At 41.4% G+C, this 22,423-nt stretch overlaps 1 protein-coding gene across 3 annotated transcripts in view; it reads right to left on the bottom strand.

The window, feature by feature from the left end:
• LOC124607148 (protein SERAC1) overlaps positions 1-22,423 on the bottom strand; it is a 131,409-nt gene that overhangs the window by 67,414 nt on the left and 41,572 nt on the right. For all 3 annotated transcript variants that reach the window (XR_006978784.1, XR_006978782.1, XM_047139361.1), the window contains exon 2: positions 4,948-5,043. Coding sequence is in view for 1 of the 3 variants with exons in the window: in XM_047139361.1 (XP_046995317.1) it covers positions 4,948-5,043 (96 nt within the window). In the remaining 2 variants the exon portion in view is untranslated. The remainder of the gene's footprint in view (positions 1-4,947; positions 5,044-22,423) is intronic.

Consider the following 22,423-nt stretch of genomic DNA (forward strand, 5'->3'; position numbering starts at 1 on the left):
AAAAAATGAGATAACAAGAAGTGCAAAATGGCTAAGCAGAAATGGCTATAGGACAAATGTAAGGATTTAGAAACGTATTTCACTAAGGGAAAGATAGATATTGTCTGCAGGGAAATTAAAGAGGCCTTTAGTGAAAAGAGAAGCAGCTGTATGGGTATCAACTGCTCAGATGGTAAACCAGTCCTAAGCAAAGAAGGGAAATTTGAAAGGAGTATATAGAGGATCTATACAAGGATAACACAGGAGATTTTGAATTTAATTGATGAAAGGAGGAAATATAAAAATGTAGCAAATGAAGCAGGCGAAAGGGAGTACAAATGCCTAAAAAATGAGACACAGGAAGTACAAAATGGCTAAGCAAGAATGGCTAGAGAACAAATATAAGGATTTAGAAGCATAAACCACAGGCTAAAGATAGATACTGACTACAGGAAAATTAAGGAGATGTATGGAGAAAAGGAAAACATCTGTATGGACATCAAGAGCTCAGATAGAAAACCAATCCTAAGTGGGAAGAGAAAGCTGGAAGATCAATACAGACCCTACAGCTTACCTTAGAAGGTAGATTAAGGAAAGGCAAACCTACATTTATAGCATTTGTAGACTTTGAGAAAGCTTTTGACTTTATTGGCTGGAATACTCTCTTTGAAATTCTGAAGATAGCAGTGATAAAATGTGTGAAGTGAAAGGCTATTTACTAGTTGTACAGAAATCAGATGGCAGTTACAAGAGTTGAAGGTTACAAAAAGGAAGCAGTGATTGAAAAGGCAGTGATACAGGGTTCTAGCTTATCCCTGATGTTATTCAGTCTGTACTTTGAGCAAGCAAAAAAGGAAACCAAAGAAAAACCTGAAGAAGGAATTAAAGTTCAGAGAGAAGAAGTAAAATCTTTGAGATTTGCTGGTGACATTGTAATTCTGTCAGAGACAGCAAAGAACTTGGAAGAGCAGTTGAACAGAATGGACAGCATCTTGAAAGGTGAGTATGTGATGAAAGTCAACAATAGCAAAAAGAATAGTGTAATGTAATCGAATTAAATCAGGTCATGCTGAGGGAATTAGAGTAGGAAATAAGACATTTAAAGTAGCAGATGAGTGCTGCTATGAGGGCAGCAAAATAAGTGATGATGGCTGAAGTAGAGAGGAAATAAAGTGTAGGCTGGGAATGGCAAGAAAAGCATTTCTGAAGAAAAGAAATTTGTTAATATTGAATATAGATTTAAGTATTAGGAAGTCTTTTTTGGAAGTATTTGTACGGATTGTCGCCATTTATGGAAGTGAAACATGGATGATGAACAGTTTAGACAAGAAGAGAATAGAAGCTTTTGAAATGTGGTGCTGCAGAAGAATGCTGAAGATTACATGAGTAGACCACATAGTTAATTAGGAGGTACTGAATAGAACTGGGGAAAAAAAGTAATTTGTGGCACAAATTGGCTAGAAGAAGGGATCAGTTGACAGGACACATTCTGAGACATCAAGGGGTCAGCAATTTAGTATTAAAGGGAAATGGGGGGTGGGGAGGTAAAAATCATAGAGGGAGACCAAGAGATGAACACAGTAAGCTGATTCAGAAGGATGTAGGTTGCAGTAGTTATTCAGAGATGAAGAGGCTTGCACAGGATAGTGTAGCATGGAGAAGTGCATCAAACCAGTCTTTGGACTGAAGACCATAACAACAACAACAAAAACAACAACACACACCACCACACTGTGCTACACTTATGATGCAGCTGTGTGTCCTTCTTTGAACCTCTGAAAGTTCCTTATTTTTGTTATCTAGGTGGCTTTCAAAAAGTTTGCTTCTCATTGCCATCTGGTCGTTGAGCAAGTTGGCATGATGAGATCTCTGGTAACAAGATATCTTCATTTCCTCAGTCCAAAAACCTGCCCTTATCCCCTCTAGCAGCACCATCAGTTGTGACGTTGGATTAAGAAGACCATGCCCAGTGTCAAATTTAGTTTTTCAACTATAACCCTCCTCTCTGATCCCACATGCTCACAAAATCTAATCTCAAGCCTTCTCCCAGTTTTAGGTTTCTTATATTAAGATATGATGTAAAGATCAGGGTATTTTGTGAAAGGGGATACCACAGAATTTATTGACAGTTTTTCTTTGTTTTAGAAACAATTATTTCATGTTTAATGATAAAATTTATCTACAATAAGATGGCTTAAATATGGGGAGTGCTGCTTCTGAGTTGTTAGCTGTCATCTTCATTAATAATCTAGAAAAGTAATTCTTCCTTGAAAATCTTGAATTGCGACATAAAATTTTCTAGTACTTCATATACATTGCTGACACACTTTTTTTAACAAGAGGAAGTAGTACTGACATAGATGCAATAGTAACATAGTTCAGTAGTTTACATGAGAAAATAAAACTCATGATTCATATCGGTATGGGAGGGTTCATAAATTTCCTTGATATAAATATCATGAATGAAAAGGGTAAACATACTATAGAAACTTTTCAAAAGAATACTTGCACTGGTGTCATTTTAGATTTCCCTTCTAACCATCCCAGTCAACATAAAAAGGCATATTTTTAGCTTAGCCATTAACAGGATATTGAAGCTTCCACATTCAATTTCTGAGCAAAAATAGAACTTGAAGTTAACAACTGTATTGCAAAAGCCACCAACTATCTTAAAGATTATGTAAATAAGCTTTACAATAAAATAGTGAAAGACAAGGGAGCAGGGAAGAACAAGTGTTGTGACTAATAAAGGTAATGAAACTGGGGACTCACTTCATTTATTTTTGGGAAATATGTTTTCTCTGGTGTCAAGAGGAGGCAAACACGAAAGGGTAGGGGTCTATTAATTGCCAGCAGTTTAAACATATGGTGAATGATGGTACCCCTTAGGCAAATGACAGCAAGGGACAGGAAAGAGTCTATTCTGGCAGCCTCTGACGGAACAGGGTGCAAGCAACTGTAGACCATTACGCGCATTTCAACAAATGATCCCTACTGTGTGGACTCTGAGGTCATACTTGAATCATCCCAGCAATTTGACAAGAGGTTAAAAAGACCAGCCTTCCTTAAGGAGTTTCGAAGGACCCCAAAATTTGCAGCATTGTGCCCAGAACTGATCTTGGTTACTTGGTTCTGTGTTGTTTGGAAGGACTGAACCAGAGACTTCGAAAGCTGCTACCTAGATAGCTGACTGTGTGTGGAGTGCATGGCAACTCTTCATCCAATCCAGATAAATGATAGAAGATCCTAGTGGTTACCTGCTGAAACATTCACAACAAAGTGTCAGAGTTCAAAGTGTTCCTGAAAAGCACTGAAGCCGACGTAATAGTAGATACACAAAGCTGGTTGAAACTTGAAATTGATAGCAGTGACATTTCTGGTGAAAATTTAATTTTATATTGAAAGATAGGCTAATGGGAATTGGAGGTGATGTATTTCTTGCAGTAGACAGGAAATTCAAATCCACGAAGATAGGAATTGAAGCAGCATGTGAGATTGTTAGGACAAGACTCAGTATCAGGGATGGGCATAAAATGGTAATTGGATCCCTCTATCAACCACCAGACTCATCTCCTGATGTAACCAACAACTTTAGAGAAAACCTCAGTTCACTTGTAAGTTCCCCAATCGTACTGTAATCATTGGTGGAGACGTTAATCATCCAACAATAAATTGGGAGAATTACAGTTTTGTTAGTGGTTGGCATGATAAGACAGCTTGTGAAACATTACTAAATGCCTTCTCTAAATAGTATGTAGAGCAGGCAGTTCAGAACCTCACTTGTGGTGGAAATATATTGGATCTAATGGCAACAAACAGACCTGATCCTTTTGAGGATGTCTACATCAAAATTGGTATCAGTGATCACAATGACTGGCGACAATGATTACCAAAATACAAAGGACAACTAAAGCAAGCAGAAAGATATTTATGTTCAGTAAGCTAGATAAAAGATTTGGAAGTGTCATATCTCAATGAGGAACTTGAGACTTCCTGCAGGGCAGGAGTGTGTAGAGGAGCTATGGCTCAAGTTTATAAGAATAGTTGGCCAAGTAGAATAGTTTGTGATGGGAGGGAACCTCCATGGTGTACAATCACTGTAATGTAAAGAAACTTCTACGGAACAGAGACTACTGCATAAGAATATCTAGTCCCTCCTCTAACTATCCACAAAACTACCATCCAGTATCACTGACATCGATTTGTTTTAGAATCTTAGAACATGTTCTGAGTCAAACGAAGTGAGGTATCTTGAACAGCATGACCTCCTCCATGCAAACCAGCATGGATTACAGAAACATCAATCATGTGAAACGTAACTCGCATTTTTCTCACATGACATACTGAAAACTTTAGATCAAAGCAGTCAGGTAGATGAAGTATTTTTTTTATTTCCAGAAAGCATTTGATTCAGTACCACACATACCAAGAGAAGTTTGTGACTGGATTGAGGACTTTTTGGCAGGGAGGATGCAGGATGTTATTTCGGATGGAGAGTCATCATCATATGCAGAAGAAACTTGGGTGTTCCCATAGGAAGTGTGTTAGGACCGTTGCTGTCCATGTTGTAGTGAACAAAAATCGAGCTTTTTTGTAAAAATGTAAGATATTGTGATATATACTCATTATCAGCAACAGATAAATACACTGAAATGTTCACATACTCATCACAGTATTCTGAAAGTTACTATTAGGTGTTTGACTTGTTATTCACTGCTTGTGAAGAACCATGTTGAACAACTGTCACAGTGGATTTTGTCAAGAAAGCTAAGATGAATTTAGTGTTTCACTCAGAGCTCATGAATCAGTATCAAAGTTCATATTATTCTGTGTTGTCATAAACAGAGTTTGATGTATATGTTCATAGTGGATTGTAAAAAAAATATGATGAAATTTTTGTATTCAAATTACATAACCCGGTGATTTCAGAAAGTTCTGTGTGGTTAAATATATCTATGATATACTTACAGAAATCGATAGGCATGCAAAGAAAGCACTGTGCATATCGTTTTGTGGAGCCTAATATTTGCTGCTTGTTGTTCTCTAGTGCATGGAGTCGCACATCTGAAACAGAAATAATTGGAAGATTGGAAGACTGAAATATTTCACCAATGTTTCTAAGCAAGTTCTCTCTCTCAATCACACCCACACCCACACACACACAGAGAGAGAGAGAGGTAGAGAGAGAGGCGGGGGGGGGGGGGGGGGGGGGGGAAGTAATTATATTGGAATAATGTATGCACTTTTCAGTAAACAATGGAATTGTCAAACAAGATATGTAGATATTTTTATCTCCAAAAAATAAATTTCCTATTGTTTCCTTAATGGTTCTATATATGTAAAAAAATAATAATTGTTTCAAAACATCTGATTAGAAATGGTTGGGTAGAAGTTGTGAACATAGTATGATCTTATGCTTCATGATCTGCCTTATCTGAGGATCATTTGAAAAGTTCTGCACAATGTAAGATAGTATTGAAGAAAATCCTTTATTTTACAGAATACCTTTACAGGCATTCAATATGCTTATACTTAAGATTATGACGTTCTTCCATGTTCTGTATTCCTTATACAGCACCTCACTGGAAGCTTCATCAATTGTATCGAAACGTTTTCCATGGAGTTTGGGGAAGTATTTCCCACTTACAATGACGGAAAAAAATTGCAACACCAAGAAGCAGTTGTGCGACATAACGAAAGTTGGTGGGCGCGTTTCTATATCTGAAAGATGATGTCTATTCGAATTTTGCGCCAGTCGCAGAAGAGTGGTGCTAATAATGCCACTTTGAGGATGCAAATCAGGTTTCCTTCAAATGCACACAAGGCCGTGAGCATTAGTTACCTTGAAACTGGACGTGGTGGGCTGATGTCAGTCAAGAATGCCTTTAAGGCGACACAGGCACTATTATCATCACCTTACTGAGTTAGAACGAGGTCGTGTAAAAGAGCTACGAGAAGCTGGATGTTCCTTCTCGACATTGCAGAAACATTTGGCAGGAAAGTGGCCACTGTACAAAATTACTGGAGCGGTGGTCACGGGAATGTACGGTCGCAAGAAGACCATGTGGCCGAGCGGATCTAGGCGCTTCAGTCCGGAACCGCGCGACTGCTACGGTCGGAGGTTCGAATCCTGCCTCGGACATGGATGTGTGTGATTCCTTAGGTTAGTTAGGTTTAAGTGGTTCTAAGTTCTAGGGGACTGATGACCTCAAATGTGAAGTCCCATAGTGCTCAGAGCCATTTGAACCATTCGAAGACCAGGCTCTGGACTGTCACGTTTTACTACCGAGAAGGAAGACCGTCGTGTTCAGTGTATGGTTCTGACGCATCATACTGCATATACAGCAGAAATTTGAGCAGCAGTTTGCGCGACAGTTAAACAACGAACTGTTACAAACTGGTTACTTCAAGGACAGCCCCAAGCCAGACGCCCTGTAGCGTCATTCCACTGATCCCAAACCACCGCCACTTGCGACTTCAGTGGTGTCAAGCGATAGCCTTTTCGTGGGCAGGGAGGAGGTCTGTTATGTTCTGAAGCTGGTTCTGCTTTGGTGCCAGCGATGGCCACTTGTTGGTTAAAAAGAGGCCAGTTGAAGGCCCGCAACCAAACTATCTGCGTGCTAGATACACTGGACATACACCTGTGGTTATAGACTGAGGTGCGATTTCGTATGACAACAGGGGCACTCTCGTGGTTAATTCACACACCCTGACTGCAGATTTGTATGTAGGTCTGCTGATTCGACTTCTTGTGCTACTATTCATGAACAGCATTCCAGAGGGTGTTTCCCAACAGCATAACGCTCGCCAAGATACCGCTCTTGTAACCCAATAAGCTCTACAGAGTGTCGACTGTTGCGTTGCCCTGTCTCCTGTCGAGCATATATGGGGCATCATTCAACAACAACTGCAGCGTTACCCACAAACAGCGTTAAACGTCCCTGTATTGATCAACCAATTGCCAAATGCATGGAATTCCATCTCACAAACTGATAACCAGCACTGTACAACACATTCAACATTCTGCAGTACACCGGTTATTAACGTACCAACATTTCACTTTTGCAATGGCTTATCTCGTACTTTCATTAATCTGTGATCTTACAATGTTAATCGTTCATATATTTTACCTAGACAAATGTATTCGGGAAATTTGATTACTCTGTATTAATTATTTGTCGGTGTTGCGTTTCTTACCGTCAGTGTATATTTGCTGATCATTTTTCTCACTGGTTTGGCGGTATGGAGCTTTGCATTGTCGTGCAAATGAGGATACCAGCTGCAAGCATGTCAGGCTTTTTTGACGAATTTTCGGGCGGAAAATATTTTGCAGGCACAGCTTGTAGTAGGCGCCTGTTACAAACTTCCTGTGGGGCACTATATTTGTAGCTATGACTCCATTCATGTCATACGGAAAGATCATTGGCGGCGGAGTTTTTTCTGGCGTGGAGCGTCGGAACTTTTCTATTGTGACGGCTTAAAATCTCGTATCCAGGTTTCATCAAGTTCAACAGTCCTTTTCAGATACTGTTCTCCTCCTGTCCAATAACACTGTTTCCCGTGGATTACATGATACAACGAACTGTATGGAACAAGTGAAGTCCGAAAACGCTAGTGAAGGTGACTACATACCCCCTCACACAGGTGCACATGGACCTCCTGCTTCCAAGTGGCTACATTCATCGCATCTCTCCACGAATCTGATTGAATTACCTCGATCACAGGAACCACACAACCTAATCCCTGCATGTGCTTCAGGCCCTTTGTTAAGCCCTAGTATTCAAATGCAACACTGCTTCCAAGCCACGCCAGAAAAATCCTGGATTTTCTACTGCATCGCGGTTGATCAATGGGGTTGTTCCTACACCCCCAGTATATACTCAGTTGGTGCCTTAAGCCCGGTCCACACGCAACGATCAGTCTGCGCAGACATCGGCGCAGATGTCTGTACATGCAAAAGATCGCTGCAAATGTGGTGTGTTCACACGACACAAACCCCAATCTACTACTCGCCCGCCATCTGTCGGTGTAGAAAAGAAATATCAGTGGCAAGCGACTACGCTCCCCGAAAACGTCAAAATTTAATTCCGTTATTTTGAAAAATAGAAATGGAGGAAGTTCTGTTGTGGTCTGTGTTCGCAACTTGTGTTGCAAAAACAATTCAGACCAACCGCAGGAAACAGAGAAAGCGGTCAAAATGGTGCAGACAGTGGCTGCTAAAGCGAAAGCAGTTTTGTCACGTAAATTTACTGCGAGAGTAGCAGGGCGAACCTGTTTTGTTTTACATAACCTCGTGTTCCATTTCCTCGCACATTGGCACTCCAATTTCATCTTCAATTGTACTCCTGCTTGGTCTTGGCGTTTCTTGACCACTAAGAAAGCCAAGCAGATCAAAATACCATAACGTTGGCTGGTATACTTGATCTACTCCTACACCAGATCTTCTAGATTTCTGAACTTTGGATAACTCTTTTCGGTAAACAGTTCGCTGACAGACTAATTTACTTGACTTGCCTTCATGAACTCATCTTTCAGGAAAGCGTAAATAGCTTCACATGTGTTGGGTATTATTTCACTCAATGCTTGTTTCGATATTGCAGATGAAAATTCCAAATCATTGTAGCTCCTTCCTGTTGCTAGGAATCTTAATGTTAGTGCCAGGCGTTCATGAGGAGAAATTTCCCTTCTCATACAAGTATTTTTCTCATAATATGAGGGGTTACATGCTTTAAGAGATAATTATAAGTTTCGACATCCATCCGCAAATAATTTCGCCAGTTCGCAACGAAATTATTTTTTTATTACCGTTTCTCTGTTTGCCGAGGCGCCAACTGGCCGCAATTTTTCAATTAGAGCATTGTATGCTGCTGTCTTTTTGTCTCGGTCACTATATTCTTTACTTTTAATCATCCACAAACATGGGTGGTTTCTGTATATTTCAATGAATTCACTTACAAACTCTCGAGAACACTGACGAGTATCAGCCATTTTAATGCCCTGTGCACACAAATACAAACACTAAACTGAGCAAACAGCTGTTTCGCGCCAGATTTGCGACGATCTCCTGTCCACACCCTCCAACTTGTCTGCGCAGATGTGGTTTGAACCGACAGATTTGAGAGGTTTCGCTCAAACCTCCAACTCCAACTTCCAGGTTTGCACACACTTCAGGTTGGTGCAAATCTTCTGTTCACACGCAACGATCTGTCTGCGCAGATGTGATGTGCGCAGACATTTGCGCAGACAGATCGTTGCGTGTGGACGGGCCTTTACGGACAACTATTCAGCAACGTTCGCAATGTAGAACATATGCCACCGAATCTGCCTTATTTCTTATCAGACCAACCACAAACTTGGTTGTTCACTACTCACAACAGTTTTGATGACAGTGGGATTTATCGTGTCATAAGAGATGAACGTGCTGCTACAATCAGTGATGTTATCCTGTCTCGACCTCCTTTCAACAAGTTTGAGGCAGCCAAGGCAGCACTACCTCATAGACCGTGCAAATCAAACGAGCAGCAAATTCGTCAGGCTATTTTCTCAGAACGATTAAATGGACAGACATCCTTACAGTTGTGGTGCCACCTACAAGCTTTAGTGGGTCCTATATTAACGCCTGACAGTTCTCTGTGGGCCATATGGACAAACAAATTGCTAAAGGAATTCAAGCATTTTTAACATGTAATGATGGATTTCTACAAGACGTTAAGTTGCAGTTAGATGAACATGCCTTTGTATTGCAAGATGTATACCCCAGCTACATAGCAGCTACCAGCAGTACATGCAGTTGGCAACGATGCTGTACATTGACATGGCAACTGGCTACTGAGCAGTAACAACCGCGCCCGAGGCTTTCTGACACACCATGCACAGAGCGGCGGCAGCCACCTTGTCCTTTACGGTATCAGGGAGCAATCAAACAGTTCCAAACGTTCACAGAGATGCTGCCATGTGTCTTCGACCCTGGTGACCGATACACACCATACTTAGCTGACAACAGACGACCAGGCACCCCCACCTCTCACGATACGGACAGTGTTCGACATATCGTGCATTGGTGATGGTTTCCATTCTCGCTTCGGCACCACCACATCAAGTACTCTCATCTCTGTGGTCCCCAAATGCTGCCCATGACTTTCACTAGATTTCAGAGGTCATGGTGTTATCATAGTACATCAAAAATCAAACCAGGTGAATCGAACCAGTTGGTTTCCACCCTCTGCCATTTAAAGCGATCACCTCAATATTTGCGATCGTCATGCTACTCAGCATTTTCTGGTAGGCTCGGTATCTGAGATCAGCATGATCCCAAATACGACATCCCTTCCTTACGCTGCAGACATCACATCTCAATACAAGGCAGTGAATGGATTGATAATTGCATTATAGGGGTATATTTCTCACAACTGTCCTCGGCAACAGCCACACTTTCACGTGAACTTTTGTGCAAGGTGATGCAAATGAACCCTTGTCAGGGACGGATTTCCTTTGCCGCTTCCGTTTCCGTTCGGATTTACAAGGAGGACAGCTATAGTGTAGAACATCTGGTGTTAGCATTCATGATATAACTGGGAGACCTTCGACACAAGCTGCTCCACAACACACAGGCGCCTCCAAACCCCCTCTATATAGGCTTCAGCAGTTACATCCCTCGCTCGAGGATCAAGTGGCGGCAAGCAATAAATTATACAGTGACATCAAAAAGGAACGCATCACGTTGCAAGAGGAAAACTCCCCACTGCAGAAATCACTGCATGAGTGATGCAATCAGTTGGTGGAGTACAAACTTTATATTTCGTCATGGCAACCGCTACCTATCGCTACCATTGAGCGCCTTCCATTACAGGATTTTAGCTTCATGGCTATCTGGCGTAAAATGGAGGACTTACAAATTAGAGTATGGAACTTCATTAACAGTGCTAGGAGCGACAAAGAGTATATATACCTTGACGAGTTACTGACCCTACACTAAAGGCAACGTGTACGCACGTCACTGCTGAAGAAAAGCACTGGACATCATTCAGCAATGCGTCAGTCAGCTGGAGTCTTCACAGATGTTATCACCTACCCACTACAACTACCTTCCTCATGCACCTACAATGCATGCATATGTTAGTGACAGTGCAACCAATGACAGTGAATCCCACACATGTGTATTTCGTGTTTCCCAGCCCCTGGTTCGCCACGGCACTAAGGGTGATCCATGCATAGGGTAAGGAGATTTTGCCGGCAGAGGATAGAACAGAATTAATTCAGCTGATGCATAGGCCACACACGATTATCTTCTGTTTGTGTCACATGCCACAGGCCGCAGAAATCAAGCTAACCAACGCCCGGTACAGGGAGAATACAAAAGGGAATCTAGGTGTACCATGATCAGAGGAAATATTAAGAGCTTTTGAATTGGTCGAACAATCTTTACAGAGCGCCGAGACTTTAGCTCACCCATCGCGTACAGCCCATCTATTTACCACTGCTGAAGTCATTGGCTCAATTTTACAATAAACAGTGAATGGTATCCAGCAATCCCTATGGTTTCTTTTCCTGAGAATTAACAGCTCTATATGAGGCGGTAAAATTCTTTAAGGAAGCTATTGAGGGCCAAGTCCTCGTACTTTTCACTGACCACAAGCCATTGATTCATGCTGTCTGTAATCGTAATTGGGACGTGTCCCCCAACGCTTCAGACATCTAGACTCAAGTGTGCAATATTCAACCAATAACTGGGATATGGATGGGGGGAGGGGGGGAAGGGGAGGACACTGTGGCAGATTACATGTTTCGAATTCATGCACTTAGTATGTTAATTGATTTCAGTCACTTTTCTGCGGCACAAGAACAGGTCGAAAAGTTACTTGGCTCTCTTAAATGCCACAGTAAGAGCTTGCAGCTACAACACATAACACATTAGGATATCTGACTCTCTCGTCTAGCTATGATGTGATACGTCAGAGACCAGGTCACGCCCCTTGGGTCTGATGTCGTTCAGGAAAACAATCTTTGACAGTTGGCACAATCTATCACACCAAGGAGTTCGCCCCATCATGTGACTCGTTATGGAATAGTTTGTGTAACTGGGCTGAAGGCATATTGCAGGAAGTGATCACGTACCTGCCTGCCTGCCTCCCTGCCTTTCTTGCTAGCGCAGTAAAACGGTCGCCGCGCTTTTCCACCACAGGCCACCTCCACAATACCTAAAGGTCATTTTCAACGTGCAGTCCAGTGGTTTCAGATATATTCCGTCAGCCATCGACAGTACGATAATTGGGTTGAGACCATTCCCTTATAAGATATAATAGCGGAATCAATGGCATGGGCGTTCATTAATATGGATATCTCATTTTGGATGTCTGTTGTCTGTTACAACCGACTAAGGATGGCAATTCGAACCACTTCTCTTTTCCAATCTGTACAAATTGTGCAGAACTCAACGCTTTCATACAACTGCCTGTCACACTCAAAGTAACATATTGGTCGAAAGATGGCACCGAACACCGAAAGCAGGTTTGATGTGCCACGATACACAATAGAGCGGCGCGTTGTCATGGATCCTACTGGGAATCCGGACTGCATATAAGGACGCCTTTCTTTAAATCTTTGATCACAGAAGTACTGTACTCCTCGTACTAGTGTATGGTGAATGCCTCACACTCCTCTTACCTTCTCCATCAAATAATATTGTAGAGTTACCAATGTTGGTATAAAATTTCCGTCACGTAGCCCACACCCTCACACTACCATCTCAAGCCCGTGGCTTATAAGTTTTTGTTTACAGAGGGTTACTGGTACGCGATTGTTCTCACGTCGTCCTTTAATGGCGGGAACAGACATTTTACGTCTTCATGAAAGACACTCCTTCAACAGTATCGCTTACTGAAGGTTATAATGCATAGATAGCAATGGGAAGAGAAAGCTGGTTGAAACTAGACGTCAATGACAAAGAAATCCTACGTTCAGATCGGAATGTTTATCGTAAAGATAGGTTAGTCGCCAATGGTGGTGGCGTGTTTATCGCAGTAAAAAAGTTGATAAAATCTAGCGAGGTTATCACGGTTTCCGAATACGTATTAATCTGGGTGAAATTGAGTATCAAACAACGGTCAAAAATGATGACTGCGTGCCGGTCAGGATCTGTGGTTGTAGAGCGCTTCAGACAGAACTTGCAGAATATCATTAGTAATTTTTCTGATCATGCCGTTGTAATAGGGAGTGACTTCAACTCACCAGGTATAGATTGGGAGTGTTATGCCATGAAAACTGGTGCCAGAGACAGGGGATCGTGTGGCATTGTTCTGGATGTATTGTCCGAAAATTACCATGAGCAGATAGTTAGAAAACCAACCCATGTGGTAACGTCTTAGACCTCCTGGCAACAAACAGACTTGAACTTACCGAATCAGTTAACATAGAGGAAGGTATCAGTGATACTAAGGCTGTGAGAGCATATATGACGACGGGCCCTACAAGGAATGTTAAGAAAGGTAGGAAGATATATTTCAAATGGTTCAAATGGCTCTGAGCACTATGGGACTTAACAGCTGTGGTCATCAGTCCCCTAGAACTTAGAACTACTTAAACCTAACTAACCTAAGGACGTCACACACATCCATGCCCGAGGCAGGATTCGAACCTGCGACCGTAGCAGTCACGCGGTTCCGGACTGCGCGCCTAGAACCGCGAGACCACCGCGGCCGGCGAAGATATATTTCCTCAGCAAGGGTGACAGGATACAAATTTCAGAATATCTCAGCAGTCAGCATCAAATAATCGCTTATGAGGACGAAGATGTGGCGAACAAATGGAAAAAATTCAAATGGCATTGTTCAATATGCCCTAGAAAAGTACGTTCCGAGTAAGGTTTTACGGGATGGGAAAGATCCACCATTGTTTAATAGCTGTGTTAGAAAAGCGCTACGTAAACAAAGAGCACTTCATCTCAGATTCAAGAGAAGTGAAAACCTAGCTGACAAACAAAAGCTGAACGAAGCGAAAATGAGCGTAAGGAGAGCAATGAATGAAGCGTTCAATGATTTTGAAAGTAAGACATTGTCAACAGATCTGAGTGAAAACCCTGAGGGATTTTGGTCGTACGTAAAATCAGTAAGTGGGTCAAAATCGTCTATTCATTCTCTCAGCGATCACACCGGCACCGAAAACAGAAGATAACAAAGAGAAGGCCGAAATACTGAATTCGGCGTTCCGAAGTTGTTTCATCGCGGAAGATCGTAGCACTGTCCCTCCTTTCAATAGTCGTACGAACGTCGAAATGGCGAATATTGAGATAACCTATCGCGGAACTGAAAAGCAGCTACAATCGCTTAGTAGTGAAAAGGAGTGAGGGCCAGATGACACACCTATAAGATTCTATAAAGATTATGCGAAAGAACTTGCTCCCCTTCTAGCAGTAATTTATCGTAGATAGCTTGAGCAACGAAGGGTACCTAACGACTGGAAAAAAGCGCAAGTCATTCCCGTTTTTAAGAAAGGCTTTAAGATAGATCCACACAATTATAGAACTATATCGTTGACGTCAATCTGTTGTAGAATTATGGAACCTGTTTTATGCTCAAGAATTATTATATGTAAATGATCTAGTAAAAAGCGTCGAAGGCTCTTTAAGGCTATTCGCAGATGATGCAGTTGTCTATACCAAAGTACCAACGCCAGGAGATAGTAAGAATTTGCAGAACGATCTGCAGATAACTGATGAATGGTGCAGGCTCTGGCAGTTGATTGACCCTGAACGTAAATAAATGTAACATATTGCACATACATAGAAAAAGAAATCCACTACTGTACAGCTACACTATTGATGACAAATAACTGGAGACAGAGTCTACCGTAAAATATCTAGGCGTAAATATCCTTAAGTGGAATGACCATATAAAACAGATAGTGGGAAAAGCACACACTAGACTCAGATTCATCGGAAGAATCTTAAGGAAATGTAACTCATCCATGATAGAAGTGGCTTATAAGGCGCTTGTTCGCCCGATTCTTGAGTATTGTTCATCTGTCTGGGATCCTTATCAGGTAGGACTGATAGAGGAGATAGAGAGGATCCAACGAAGAGCGGCGAGTTTCGTCATGGGATCGTTTAGCTGGCGAGAGAGCGTTACGGAGATGCTAAACAAACACCACTAGCAGACATTATAAGAGATTTACTACTGAAATTTCGGGACGGCACTTTTCAGGAGGAGTCGGACAACATATTACTTCACACCACATACATCCCGCGTATTGATCACGAGGAGAAAATTCGAGAAATTAGAGCCAATACAGAGGCTTACCGACAATTATTCTTCCCACGCGCTATTCGCGAGTGGAACAGGGTTAAAGGGATCAGATAGTGGTACCGAAAGTACCCTCCGCCACACAGCATTTGGTGGCTTGCGGAGTATGATGTAGATGTATCAGTCCAATGTCCAAAGCCCGCCCGGGTGCTGGTGAAACGAGAGAATGACTACCTTCAGGTATTTCTTCCGTTTCCTGCTCCACTGACAGGGAACTTCACGCAGATACTATCGCCTATACAGCAAATTTTGGCAGTCGTTCCTTTACTCCAAGCAACGCCGATGACGACCCATCACGTTCCCCTTACGGTAGACCTCTTCACTCTCCAGCATTTCTCCTTGATTGCGGTCGAAATAGGGTTCCACTTCCACCCACTACTGGTTGTCCACACCGTTGGGTAGCAGGGGGGTGGGGAGGGGAAGCGGGCTCTGTGGCGGCACTCACCGTCGAGGTCGTCATCTAGTACCAAGTCGATAAATAGAAACAATGAGCAAGTGTTCATCTTTGTAGAAATTGTTGTTTGCGTCTTATTCTCCGCCACTGTATGGAGTCGTATGCTTTGGTATAAAGTGCTCTGTGATTGTTCTATGTGTAATCGTACCAGTAAAGTGTGTAGCTCGTGATAGCTTTGCCGACACTTTTGAAATACAAGAAGTTGTAAGTCACAGTTCGACTGGGCAAGAGAAACATCTACACAGTGTAATTGAATCTTTGTTTTACCTGCAGAGCTTACAGTTGCCTCAGTAGTTGCAGTTTCTTTACAAACCAAACAAACCTTTGTGAAGTTTCAATACCAAAAAGAGTGGCAGCAGTGAAGACAAAATTAGAGGATGTGTGCAGAACAGCATATCATCTGGAAGTGATTAAGTTTATAGACAAATCGCGTACACGTAGATCCATGGACGACATTTTTGTGTGGCCAGAAACATCAGTGTTACGTCATAATCAGTCAGTGAAGACTCGAAGAGGAAGGAACTGAAAGCAAATACATCAAGCTCATTAAAAGCGTCAATATCAGAGCGGAAGTGAACTGAAACAAGGCAGTACAATCGGTCTCTGGGAAAAGGGTTTCACATACAATGATATTTCGGTTTGTATAATGAGTCCTGCTACGGCCGTGATATAGAGTGTACAAAAGGGGTTCTAAGAATGGTTACTACATCATGGAATGTCTGCCATCTTATCCACATTACCATAAAGAACCCAAAGCAACACTTGCAAATCTCACTCAATGCTGCAGCACTGCAAATATCTGCACCAACAGTTAGATACAATCTGCCGTAGTGTTGGACTGTTTGGCACATTGCACTGCATCGCCTTCAGCAACTACAAACATCTCTCGCTGCAATTGGCATGTGAAAGCCATTACTGGGACGCTGAATGCCCAGATGTAGTCTTTTCAGACCTGCTTTAAGCTCTCCTACAGTGAGAGTCACTGATGATGGTATTGACGATGATGAAGACGATGACTATTAAGGTTCTACGGTGCTAAACCACAGGCTTTGCAGTACCCTAGTGAATGACATACATTCGTTTTATGCTACCATGTTAACTGCCATATGGCAAAAATGGTTCAAATGGCTCTGAGCACTATGGGACTTAACATCTCAGGTCATCAGTTCCCTAGAACTTAGAACTACTTAAACGTAACTAACCTAAGGACATCACACACACCCATGCCCGAGGCAGGATTCGAACCTGCGACCGTAGCGGTCACGCGGTTCCAGCCTGAAGCGCCTAGAGCCGCTAGACCACCGCGGCCGGCTGCTAGATGTCCGATAGTGTGTATTCTACTACCAAAAGTACAGAAAAGGGCCCATTTATAGTGGAGTCAGCAAAATGGCTCATATTTGTCTGGGCGGAAAGTGGAAGCCGGTAAAAACATAGCAACATTTAAGAGAGCAGTTTGGTAACCCAGTTGCGGGAAGGCTTCATGTCAGATGGTCGTTCAAAACTTCAAGTCTTCTTTGGTGGTTGGAGGAATACTTTTAAGGCTCACAGAAACAGAGGTGAGGAGTTTCAGATTTCCTCTTCATGGGCGATAATACTCATCTGTAACGAGTTGCCCTGGTGGACGAATCTGTGGTGGGTGAAGTTAACTACCACATGATTGTCTAGCGAAGTCTGTGGATCTGAATATTGTGCAAGAAGTGTGAGATTCACTGGAGAGACGAACCAAAAACCCATTCAGACTTCCGCACACCTCTTCCTCAGAAATGAGAACAACTGACCATAAACTCTTGAATCACGTCACACAGAACTTTCCACACTGCCGTCAGTCGTTTGTGTCAGCAAGTGGCGACTATTTTTCATAAACAGTACGTTATTTCCAGTTTCAGAATTTTTTTATTATATGTTGTGGATATTGTTGTGTGACAGATGTCCAGTGATTAAGCAGTACGTTGTTTTGCAGGCTTTCAGACGTCCCCTCAGGAAAAAAATTATTTCTTCATTACATTTAACTTACTCACGAGATTTACATTCTTTTCCTGGATCAAAATTCATTTTTCCGTATTTTGGTATGACTATAAGGAAAAGGAGATCTTTAGTTGCAGAAACGAGGATGATAAATAAACAAATAGGTATTCAGCGGTCAGATCATTAAAGGCGATCTACTTAAAAGTTTAAAAGGCAGAGTAATTCCTTGTTACCTCCGCTTGAGAGAAGTAAGTGTGGAAGGAAGTTACATACGGATACATCGAGAAATGATTTATGTTGCAGAGTTTCTGTGAAGCCAAAGACGTAAAGCAGAATGTTACAGGTAAGTGTACAGTCCGGATTTTTATGTAATTACATATTCTTTCCCAATGTTCCTACGAACATGAAAAGTGTAAGCATTCACGAAGTATGTTGCCAGCGTTGATATATTCCATTTTATAGTTATGTATTTCACCATAATATTTTTACATTTTTAACTTCATGCTATGTAAAATTCCAATTTATTGCTTTTTTTATCCTTCTTCAAAATCCCCGACACCCTCACTACGCCACTCCCTGAAAAATATCCGAATCCGACCTACCGTAAAAAGAGACAGAAAAAAAATCACATTCTCATGCATTACAACGTGGTTAATTGCACTTTGATTTGGATTATGAAGGATATACTTTTCTTAGATTCCGAATTTCATTTCTCAGTTCTCAAAAGCAAAGCAGATATAATAGCAAAACTATGTGTAACATTAGTCATTATCCTGAGTACTGGGGTTTGTGCTATCGAGATTAGCAGTGGAGTAAATAAAAGACTAGCGGCCAGAAATTTTCCGAGCACTAGCTACTTCCACCTACTCAGATCTAAAGACAGCGTGCGCCAAGAAAGATTAGCCAAATAGTGTTTACGAGTTCACGACAGTTTGCATTCATGATGCCTCCTATTGCATCCAAATTATCACCAAGTTAAAATTTTGGATTACAATGGACAACGCTTTTACTAGGCCTACTGATGGAGAGGTTGTTCTATGTCGAGCTTGCAATAAGCTGATCATGTGCTCTATGAGGTTCCAACTTCAGCAATATATGCGTGCCAGTAACGACGCACACAGACAGGGCCGTACCTCTGGTACATAAACTGCAAATTGTATGAAGTTAAAAAAAAAAAAAAAAAATAAAAACAAAATCGATATCCGGTTGGTTTTAGTATGACATATAATAAGGAGTAAATTTCATTTGCATCTCATTAATTATTAATAATGCATAAATTATCAACTGTGAATAAAAAGGCCTATAATAGAGTAGAAAAATGTCCCTTTCAAGGATTTGTGTTTTTATTATAAATTTACTTTACTTTTCCTTGCTTTCAGTGAAGCAAGTTCATTGATTATGCCATTGAGGTCAACTTCAGCAGTTATCTCATTTTCTAACGACAAAATAGCAAAATTAGTCTGTTTTCACACGTAAACGACCTTAAGTAGTTTTGTACCATCTTTAATTAGCTGAAACTCCGTTCACAAATTGGTGCAGTCAGTGGCGTTGTCATAAATATCCTCAAGGCTATTTCGATGCTCCGATAAACTTCTCTTAAACTATATACTGAAAAAAAAAACTTTCCACATATCCAGATGGTAAGCTGTGTTAGTGGTCGTCAGAAGCTCTTTCGCCTGCATCTCCAAAGTAGCTATTTCGTTAAGTATCTCCTCTGTGTCAATATCTATATTATATTCGTCCCAAAATCAGCTGCAAATTTTTCAAGATAAAGAGTTTTCATTTACGGCATATCCTGACAGCAAATTAAAAATGAAATGGTGTGATATGTGCGATCTCTTATCCATTTCACATATTATTCTATCAAATATTGCAAGAGCTTCTCAGCATATATCAAATGCGCCTCGCATTCGGCCATCTCACTTTTTTCAGGCGTTCGAGAACAGAACTGCTTTGGACAGATACAGAATCACCAACATGTTTGGCTTTGGCTGTTTATATTTGCACCACTCCTTCGCCCAACAGTTCTCAATTATTCACCAAACCAGACAGCAAACTCGGAGCTAAATCAAGATAACACAGTTTCCTTGCTTCCTCGGCCAGTTTTCGCGTCCCTGGCATGGGCCCATCTCGTCACTCTCACCGAGCAAGGTGGCGCAGTGGTTAGCACTTTAGACACGCATTCGGGAGGACGACGGTTCAAACCCGTGTCCGGCCATCCTGATTTAGGTTTCCCGTGATTTTCCTAAATCGCTTCAGGCAAATACTGGGACCGTTCCTTTGAAAGCACACGGCCGATTTCCTTCCCCATCCTTCCCTAATCCGAGCTTGTGCTCCGTCTCTAATGACCTCGTTGTCGACGGGACGTTAAACAATAGTCTCCTCCTGCTCCTCTCCCCATCACTACCGTGGTTCGGCCCTGAAAGTGGTGGTGCGGCAGGAGGGGGGGGGGGGGGGGGAGGTGGGTTCAAATGGTTCAAATGGCTCTGAGCACTATGGGACTCAACTGCGGAGGTCATTAGTCCCCTAGAACTTAGAACTAGTTAAACCTAACTAACCTAAGGACATCACAAACATCCATGCCCGAGGCAGGATTCGAACCTGCGACCGTAGCGGTCTTGCGGTTCCAGACTGCAGCGCCTTTAACCGCACGGCCACTTCGGCCGGCGGGGAGGTGGGGGGGACGCTACTATGACAGTTCTGCCAGAGGCTCAGGATGACCTCGGTGCGACTCTGTGCAGACAAAGAGCAAACAGTGCAATTGTCTAAGAAGCATATGTTATTGACGCAGGTTCAGAACTCCACAGATGATTTTTTCCGCGATATGTGCTCCGCTGTAGTTGCTGTGAGCATTCCACAGCAAAAACTTCAATGGCCTATATATTGCGCTTTTCTACGGAAGTACTGCGGGCAACAGATTCCTGATAAATCGACAGTAAATAAAAAGTGTTCTGATATTTTGTTTACAGAAGGCCTTGAAGAGTTTACGGCACTTTATAAGCAACCACTTCATATGGGTAGCCGTCGACGCAACTGTTGTATGAGGAATGTCAAATACTAGGTTACTGACATTAGAGGTGATATTGACTAGAGGGTAGTGAATAAGATTGATGATGTATTGGCAAGAAATCTAGGCTACTCGACTTTTCGAACTATTTGCAATATCCCTAGTGGGAAGTGCTGCAGCGGATATCCCTCCACGAAAATTCCATCCCATAAAATTCGTACCACGTCCAGCGATGTAGAGATCATTTTCCTCCTATAAAAACATTTTTTCTGATCGGCAGGGAATTTAGAGAAGTACTTGGTTGTTCACTGTATTACCAATGAAAAACAAAGCAATCTCAGTGAAGATGAACCTTTTGGTAAACAGAAGTGATCGAAAACATTCTTTTATTAGCACAGTATAGACTAATTAATGTAACATGTGTCTTCTTAGTGCATTTTTCATGCTTCTGATACCTTTAAATTCTTATTAATATAATGTAGTAGGCTATGATGTAATGCAGAAGTTGATTTCAGTCGAAATTTGTGTTTTATATTAAATATTTTATAAAATATTTTTGTGATATAAAATAATTTCTCATGTATGTTACCGCTTTCGTTATATAATTATGTAATATTTTGCGTGTTGATATTACATAAAAATCTGGACGCTAGTTATCTCGTGCGGTAACTGACACCCAAATGGTGCACCAAGACGTCCAAGCGTGACTTAGGCCGACCACTGCAACTTCTATGGCTTCGGAAGCGCGACCTGAATTAGCGTCAGCTGACAACCTGAGCAAGTTGCAGTAGCGTGTGACTTATGAAGCAGTGCATTCCAAAACTAAAATGCTTCAGTGATTCCTTTGCAATGGGGCAAAAGGTAATTTTGGGAAGATACCACTGTAAAGGGACATCCTCCTCTAGCATTACTTTTGCCCAACAGTAGTTGTCGATACCAGTAACATTTTTCAAATTTTGGACAGGTCAATATTATCTCAACCGCTTTTCTGAAAACTTTCATATAATTGTACACACAATATGTTATATTTCAAGCTAAAATTTATGAAAAGGAATTACTTTATTTACGATGTTACAATCGGTAATGTATAGTTAAAATTATTTTTTAGAATCATTTGAAATTACGAATTATTTGGCACACTTAAAATAGAAATTTATTAATTACACAATCTAGTACTGTTTACTATGTTTGTTTCTGGATTCATTTATGAAACAATAATCGAAACTAATAGAAATTCATTTGCCAAGAAAACTTGTAAACCCGTTGGAATATTGTTGTTTCTGTTGAGTGAAATAGTAGTAAGCATGCCTCTGATGTGATCGGACGTATTTTGGGCTAACAATGTAATTCCGACTTTGTTAATGTGAAAATTCAAAAGACTGTACTAAAATGTGACAAAATATATTAACGTAACAATAACAATTCTGCAACAACAATCTTCGAATTTATTTAGATCAATTCAAACATGAGGACTTAAAATGTGAGAATTTCAGCTTCAAGAATCAGACCACAAGACAAGAAGAACTGGAGCCAACACGACACGAAAAGCTAAGTAAACTAGAAAGTTTATCGTAATTTTGCATAAAAGATTTTGCTTACTGTGTACAATAACTGGAATTAGGAAAGTAGGGGGAGATTACACAACTTTGTCGACGACAATCAAAGCAGAAATCATCAAGCACTGCCAAAAATGAAAAGACGAAATGCGTAGAGTGACTAATT

The sequence above is a fragment of the Schistocerca americana genome, chromosome 1, assembly GCF_021461395.2.
Source record: "Schistocerca americana isolate TAMUIC-IGC-003095 chromosome 1, iqSchAmer2.1, whole genome shotgun sequence".
Lineage (NCBI taxonomy): Eukaryota > Metazoa > Arthropoda > Insecta > Orthoptera > Acrididae > Schistocerca > Schistocerca americana.